At 38.6% G+C, this 8,843-nt stretch overlaps 1 protein-coding gene across 1 annotated transcript in view; it reads right to left on the reverse strand.

Annotated features, from left to right (window-relative positions):
- The window catches only part of PKP2 (plakophilin 2), a 99,920-nt gene that overhangs the window by 30,149 nt on the left and 60,928 nt on the right, over positions 1-8,843 (reverse strand). Inside the window, exon 6 of the mRNA XM_019625664.1 lies at positions 4,842-5,019. Coding sequence (XP_019481209.1) covers positions 4,842-5,019 — 178 coding nt within the window. The remainder of the gene's footprint in view (positions 1-4,841; positions 5,020-8,843) is intronic.

Consider the following 8,843-nt stretch of genomic DNA (forward strand, 5'->3'; position numbering starts at 1 on the left):
AAGCACCAAGGCCCATGGTAAATGCTGCTGCAGGCTGATGCTAATCCTGTAAATAAATGATTTGATACTTGACAAATATGGTGTAGCTTTTTCGAAGGAAAAACTGTGCCTGTTCTCCTATGTGGATGCAATCTCACTATAGCAGCTTCAAGTGGGCAGAACCAGAGTCATGCCACAAGTTCATTAACAAACCAAACATTTTACCTACCAGAGCACATTCACTCTGCACCACTGTTATATGTAGGCCAGGAAAGTCCCTCTCAGAACTGATCTCAGTCATTAAGGAGAGAAAGTCACTGATGTATACACCAGTTTTTCTCCAAACTAGATTGAAGGGATTTAGTGATACTAACCTAAGTCAACCATAATGCCAAAAATACTTTTCATGTTGCCAATTCATTGTTGGCTCTTCACCCATTGCGGGGGAGAACACCTCAAGTGAACTTGCAGCAATTCAGATATTTGCGAACTAACATTTATAACCTTTTTATGCAGCTAAGATTCACTCTTCCTAGAACCAGTCAACACTTGTTTTAAAATCTTTTCAGAGTAAGCTGGGGTCATAAATAAGCAACTACTCAGTAGACACCTCTACTGTCATGGAAACAGAATACTGCAGGTCCCCTGTAGGTCTTTTCTTACATTCTGATTCCTATCTCCTAGTGGCTTTTACACTCATTGTGGCAACATCTACTGTGAAGTTTTCTCCAGAGCCATCATATCTTCTCTTGGAAAGATCTCCTACTTCATATGCTTCACCCTTTGTATCTTCTCTGTTTATAGGAAAGGCAGGCAGTACAGAGTTTCACCTGCATTGAACTAAAACAAAAAACACTGAAACACAGATACATGTCCCTAATGAGACCTGGACACGATCGTTAGTGCCCTACCTGACCCTGTGAGGTTGCAAGACTGTGAAGGGCAGTGGGTTTTATCCACATCATCAGTCTGTAGACATGTAGCTAACATTAATGTGTCCAGCATACTAACCAAAAGCTTTGGTTTTGGAGACAAGCTTCCTGGATTTAAATTCCAGCTTTGTCTTTTACCAGCTGTATGGCACTGGGAAAAATCACTTCAATTCTCTGAGCACCAGTTTCCTCATCTATAAAATGAGGAAAACCTATTTTACAAGGGCTGCTATGAGAATAAACTGAGAAAATCCTCATCAAGAATTTGGAACAATTTCTAGAACATAATCACAATAAATAACTAATTATTATTATGAAGTAGATATACAGATGAAATAAGAACTGATATTTTAGTAAGGTTATGATGATGTTCAGTTCCCCAGATTTTTTTTTTTCCCCTCTATATTCTGCTTCTGAAAGTAGTTCAGATCAGTAGTTTGGATTTATTTTCCAAACACTGTGTAAGGTGGTGTCATTCTGAAGGGAGTGTATTCAGCTATGGCATCTGGAAAATGCACGCTGAACAGGACACTGCTTCACCCAAACCGTGCAACTCTTTTATTCCTCCTTCACAGGGGAGACTACAGGAAGTGATTTTTAACTAACATTTTTCTCTTTAGATTTTTAACTTCTCAAAACACTTTTCCCGTTGATATAATTATTTTTCTTCACACAGAACTTATCATATGCCTATCCTCCCCACACTAGCTAATATTGCTTATGGAAGAAAAGAATGAACTCTTTAACATGAGCTTCAAGGCCTCTGCAGTCTGGTCTTACTTAGCCTGTTTCCGACTTCTATTTGATTACTTTCCATCACAAACTTGATCTTATCAGACTTGATTATTCACCTACTTCATCATGCATTTGCATATGCTCACTTGTTCATTTATTCTTTTCATTCATATACTTTATACTTGCTTACCATGTGCCAGAAACTTTGCTAGGTGTTAGAGATTAAAGATTTTTAAAAAATGCACAGGCTTATTTGCATGTGCAGAGAATGAGCCCAATATGCAAAAGAGCAAGCAGAGATGAGATACAAATTTAAAAAGGAGTGATTCCCAGAGATGCTGAATTTCTATATCAGTCCTTGAGGCCATGGTTCCGGTGCACTTCCTTCATTTCCACAAGTGACTGTCACACATCTCAGGCACATGAGCCAATGAGTCCCTACTTGGTGTTAGTGGGTTTGAGTTGGGTATCTGCCAGTTTCAACTGAAAGAGTCCTGACTGATACCTCTACCACATTAAGAACTTGGATGCACATGGTAAAGCAATGGGTGCACAGAGAAGTTTTAAGATGCAAAATGTTTTTAAATGGATGAAAATGTTTTAAGGGATCGAAAGTACATTCACATAGCAGTTCCAGTGGACTGTACAGAAGACAGATTTGAGGGAGACCATTTAGGCACCTCTTATGCTGTTCAAGAATTTAGACCTTCATCCTTACAGGATTTCTGACTATGGAAACAGTCCACCAAGGCCCAGCTCATTTAGTGTCTTTCTGATCTCACTCAGCGGCACGAATGGTCCTTTGTTGTCCAGTCCTGCAGCAGTCACCTGTACCTCCAACACCAGCAGTGCATTAGAATCACCTGGAGGGCTTGTTAAAACTAGACTGCTGGGCTCCACCCCAAGAGTTTCTGATTCAGTAGTTCTGGGGTGGGACCCAAGGATTCAGAAAGTTCCAGGGGCCACACTTTGAGAACCACGGCTCTAACACATTTCATTGTAGCTGTAGTCTAGATTGTTTGCTCATCAGCATCCTCTGCCAGATTAAAAGTTCCTGAAGGATTGATTTCCTTATTCATCTTTGTAAAATTCTCAGAAACTAAAATAATGCTTTATATAAAATTGGTATTTGATAAGCACTATCAAATAACTGCAGAGATAAACATTTTACCATAATATAATAAATTCCCTCAGATTCCCTCAAGACATGAACTATGCAACTAGAGAAAAGACGGAAAGGCATCATATATCCTGGCTTCTTTTGGGCTAATTTTGATTATACCTCTAACTGATTTCTTGTAATCCTTAGGCATAAAGGACAATGATTATTTTCAAATATAAGAAAGCTTGATGCACATGATCCTAGAGAAGTTAAGACAAGCATTTTGCTTCCTCCTGCATGTGTTTCTATTTCCTCTTGATTTAGTTGGCATCTGACAGCCCAGGGGAAAAAACATTTCAAGCATTTTTCATCCTATTATTTAGAAATGCTGATCAAATTAACTTCTTTGTAGCTATTCTTATGGCAAGATAGTCTGTCCCTTTAGGCTTTATTGCCTTATAGCTATTAAAAAACACCTAGGAATAAATTTAAACAAGGAAGTGAAAGATCTGTACACTGAAAACTATAAGTCATTGAAAACACAAATAAATGGAGAGATATTCCATGCTTGTGGATTGGGACAATTAATATTGTTAAAGTGTCTATATTACCCAAAGCAATCTACAGGTTCAATGCAATCCCTATCAAAATACCAATGGCATGCTTCACAGAAATAAAAGGAACAATCTTACAATCTGTACGAAACCACAAAAGACCCAAAATAGCCAAAGCAATCTTGAAAAAGAAGAACAAAGCTGAAGGCATGACGCTTCCTGATTTCAAACTATATAATAAAGCTATATTAATCAACAGTATGGTATTGGAAAAGAAAACATTATGGATATTGGCATAAAAATAGACACATAAATCAATGGAACAGGATAGAGAGCCCAGAAATAAACCCATGCATATATGGTCAATTAATTTACAACAAGGAGTCAAGAATATACAACACAGAAAGGAAAGTCTCTTTAATAGATAGTGCCGGGAAAACTGAACAGCCACATGTAAATGAATGAAAATGACCACTCTTTTACACCATACACAAAAATTAACTCAAAATGAATTAAAGACTCAAAACCATAGAACTCCTAGAAAAAAACATAGGTGGTAGGCTCTGACATTGGTCTTAGTGGTGATTCTTTTGGATTTGACACCAAAAGAAAAGGCAGCCAAAGAAAAAGTAAAGAAATGGGACTTCATCAAACTAGAAAGCTTCTGCACAGCAAACCATCAACAAAATAAAAAGGCAACATACTGAATGGGAAAGAACTCATACAACTTAATAGTAAAACCAAACAATCCAATTTAAAAAATGAGCAGAAGATCTGAATAAACATTTTGCGAAAGAAGACATATAAATGGACAACAGGTACATGAAAAGATGTTCAACCTCACTAATCATCAGGGAAATGCAAATTGAAACCACCAGATACCACCTCACACCTGTTAGAATGGCTATTATAAAAAAGACAAGAGATAACAAGTGTTGGCAAGGGTGTGGAGCAAAGGGAACCCTTGTGCACTTCTATTGGGAATGTAAATTGGTGCAGCCACTATGGAAAACAGTATGGAGGTTCCTCAGAAAATTAAAAATAGAACTACCATATGACCCAGAATGCCACTTCTGGGTATTCACCTGAAGAAAACAAAAACACTTATTCAAAAAGATATATGAATCCCATGTTTATTGTAACATTATTCACAATAGCCAAGATATAGAAACAACCTAAGTGGCCTTTGACTGATAAATTAAAAAAATGTTGCATGCACACACACACATACATTTATTATTCAGCCATAAAAAATAAGGAAATTCTGTCTTCTGTGACAACACAGATGGACCTTGAGGGCACTATGCTATGTGAAATAGGCAGAGAAAGACAAATACTGTTGGATCTCACTTATATGTGGAATCTCAAAAACCAAACAAAACCAAAATCAAAGATACAGAGAACAGATTGGTGGTTGCCATAGGCAGACCAGGGGTGTGGGGTGGGGGAGCAGGGTTGGCAAAATAATTGAAGAGAGTCAAAAGGTGCATAGAGATAAGGGGGGCGGTGGTGGTGGTGGTGACTGCAAAGTGGCATTACCTTAGGCATCCTGTGACGTTGTAGAATATATCAAAATCGAGCAAACCATTTGCTTTGGGGTAGTCTCCCTCTGGCCACCCCGAATATGGGATGATGATAGTCTCAGTCAGGATAAGCAAGGCTTCTGTTATCATGAGATTCTTGAGTTTGTCATTAGAGGACAAATTCCACAGCAAACCTAGAATCAAAACAGGGCAGGGTTCGGTCAAAATGACTGCTGAAAAGGTCAGTTAAGGCCATTACCCCTAGGACTATGGTTAGTTATAAAAAATAAGAAGTGGGGGACAGAGCCCCATGTCCATTGAAAGAATCTGTTTAGAGCTCATTAGATGGCAACGGAAGGTGATCCATAAGAACAATTAAAAATATATTGGGGGGGGGGCATATAAAACTATAAAACTATGGCAGGTCTAATCAGGAATGTGAATGAAAGCCAGGAATCTTTAAATGTTTATTGCTGTTTCTCTTTAAAAAAGCTGAGCTCATTGAGATGATAAATTCTGGGCTCAGCAAAAGGAAGGCTTGAAATGATCCCATTGTAACTAAGACTTCAACATTTTTAAAGGGTCATATTTTTTCTCCCTTAGATGCATAGATAGAATACCTTCCTCGGCCTCCTGCTCCCCACTACCTGCAACTTCTACCTGATATTTGTCTCTCCAACAGCAGGAAGGGCCTGCAGAAAGCCTTTGACTAGCTCCTGGCTGTTGATCAACATCAGCAATTAATATTTATTGACTCCTACCCACTGATAGATTTTATGTCCTCCTGGAATTTAAGCTGGCTACCTCACATATTTCTTACATTATAGTCTAGTGACATTATATTATAGGAGTGACAAGAGTATTTTATCTACCTGTCAACTTGCATGCCCCAAGCATTGGTCTAAGACTGGTACCACATTTACTCATTTAACTTTCTCTTCCTCTTGAATTCCCCTCTGCAACCCACCCCCACCCAAGAGAAAGGCCAACTCAGGGAAAATTAAGATACTAGGACACTGTACTTTCCAGGGCGTTTGTGAGACTGAAGCTGGGTAGTGAGAAAGAATACAAAACGGCATATACATTTAGCAATTGTTTTTCTTACATATTCGGTGCTCAAATACTTCTGATTCAGTGGACGAACTATACACCTATTGTTCACTATTCCCATGACTCTCAGCAGGTATAAAGTTGCCTTACAATCTTTCATACCTCAGTAACTTACTATAGCTCACCAGCGTCCAGGAAAGGACAAAGAGAGAGGGGACGGAAAGAGAAGGGATATTCATTTTCTTCCCTAGTCACGCCCCTACCACCCGGTCAATAACGCCTACTTGTTAAATTTACTGCTTTGTCAGAACAAGAGAAGAGGAAGCACAGGTATACAGGGCAGTCGACTTTATGAGAAAAGCAAACATGGCAACCTTAGCTGGATTATGTGGTGATATCACCGCCCCTAATTTTAGTGACTGAAATAATAGCCTGTACAATTAAAGCTTGGTGATTATTCAACCCTACTTGTATTTGGCCTGTCAACTAGAACACTCTAGGCCAATGCAGTCTTTTGCGTTTAAACAGTTTACTTTGGCTGTGCACAAGTAACCAATTCCTAAAACAATAACCAAATAATAACCAAATATCCACTGCAGCCCACACTTCAGTTTCCCGTAGATACAGCAACACTGGGTCTTGGGTCTTGTAAGGACTAGAATTTTGGCATACGAGGAGGTCTTTTCCTGATCAAACTAGCATTTGGGGTTAGTCATCAGCAGTGTCCCTCAGCCACAAGTTTTGCAACCAATGACTTCATCCCTCCCATTTCATCTAAGAGGCCCTGGAACAGGGGAGAGACAGAATCAAACTCCGAAGGTGGTTGCAGACAATTAAAGGCAGGTCTTCTGAGGCTGAGTTTTGGTTACTAAGCTACAAAAGAAAGTTAAAAAGAAAAGAGAGAAAAGGAAAGAAAAAAAAATGCTTCCTGTTCTAAATAAGCAAACAAATTAAGAGTCTCTGCCTGCGGGGAGACTTAAAAGTGTGAAGCATAATGACCTTTCCTCTTTTTAAAAAGGACCACACAGGGCACTCAAAGGAAAAGTACACCTTACAATAAAAACCAGACAGGATTAATTTGAACAAAGGGAGTGGAATTTTCCTTCAACAGTCCATGTCTTTTATAGCTTGGTAGGCAATATTATTTCTACACAAGTATATGGTTTAGGCATTTTGAGTATAATTTTTACTATAGGATATTGTATAGAAATGTCACGCCTGTCAAATTTCTGTACAGCATGAAGCTAGGAAAGCTTAAATGTTCACTAGAGGTTCGAGATTATACATATTTACACACACACACACACACACACACACACACACAATCTATACATGACCAATTACGAATTGTGGAAATACGTATGACAATATGAGACAAAGAGTTAATACCCTTAATATACAGAGTTCTTTCAATTTTTAAATCATTAAAAATTCAATGACTAACAGAAAAATTAACCCAAAGCTAAAAGATATTAGAGTCTAACATACATATGAATGCATGTTCTCTAGTAACTAAAGAAATGCAAGTTTAACAGCTAGATATCATTTTCTGTGACCACAGGAGGCGAAACCAGAACCAATGAGTGGAAATACTCGAGGAAGATTTGGGCTTACTGAAAGTATAAACCAAGAGAGCTCTGAAGAAAACAGATCTGCTTGTAAGGTCCAGCTGTATCACCAGTGCCGATAAAAATGAGCTCATCCTCTACCAAATTATCAACAAAAATGTTTTCTCCCAAAACTAGAGTGTTAAACTGGACTAGCTGTTTCCAAATGAGCCCAGTGGCAAATCAGCATCACATATTCCTGGGCCCCACCCCAAATTTACTGGGCCACAATCTCAAGATGAATTCCAGGAATTTATATTTGGAAGATGATTCCCATTTTTGGCATTGGGAAACCAATGAACTAAATGACCCTGAATAGACGTCCCTTTCAATCATCTGATTCTAGATTCCCTGGTATAATATTTAGGGTTGAGGTTTTCATTTGTCTCACCTTTAACTTCTGGGTCAATTTATTCACAGTGCCTAAATTTCAATTCTTATAGTTCTTTGTTGCAGCTGATCTGCCTGTCATTTTGTATCATTAAACTCTCATTCTAGCCAAAAAAGAAAAAGAGCTGGATTCTCTAGTAAGAGATATACTTTGAATAATTAGCAATCATATAGCCACATAATCCAAAAATTTAATGCCAACTGTGATATTTGCAAAACATAGCTAACTAAGTAAAGGGATCTTATAGATATTAAAACCCATGTTGTATTAATATTGCCCTCTAGGACTGGAAGGATAGTTATTTAACTAAGTCTGCATGACATTTAGGTAACAAAACTTGCAAATTTTATCCTCAGTACAGAAGAGAAGGGGGAACACTGTTTTTTTCAACTTTGCTTTTCAAAGTGATCACAGAACAGGAGGATTTTATTTATTTATTTATTTATTTATTTATTTATTTACAAATTCCTTTCTATGGATATACTTCTCCTTTCACCTTATTTTTTGTAAAATTTACCTGGAATAGCACATTATCACAAAGGCCATTTATTCCAAGTTATAAATAAACCCAAGATACTTTGTTGAACATTACAAATGAAGAATAAAATAATATAGGGCTAGCCAAGTGGCACGTTGGTTGAATTGGCTTGGGACGCTAGCTCTAAGCAGCAGGGCCCCGGTTTGGATCCCATGAGGGCCAGTGATGCTGCGCCCTCTACAGCTAAGATGGTGAACAACAGCTCGACCTGGAGCTGGGCTGCCCTGGTTTGCCGGTGATGGTGTAGGCTTCAGTGGAGCTGGCCAGCAGCTGGCATGAGCTTTTGTGAGCTGCTGTGAGCGGCCATCCAGAAGCCGGTGACTGATCTGTCTCACTAGGGAAGAGCGCAATGATAATACCAACATGGGCCAGTGAAGCGACGTCCTCCACAACTAGACTGAAGAACAAAAGGACAGCAACTTGTCTGTTCCC

The sequence above is a fragment of the Hipposideros armiger genome, unplaced genomic scaffold (genome assembly GCF_001890085.2).
Source record: "Hipposideros armiger isolate ML-2016 unplaced genomic scaffold, ASM189008v1 scaffold_638, whole genome shotgun sequence".
Taxonomy (NCBI): Eukaryota; Metazoa; Chordata; class Mammalia; order Chiroptera; family Hipposideridae; genus Hipposideros; species Hipposideros armiger.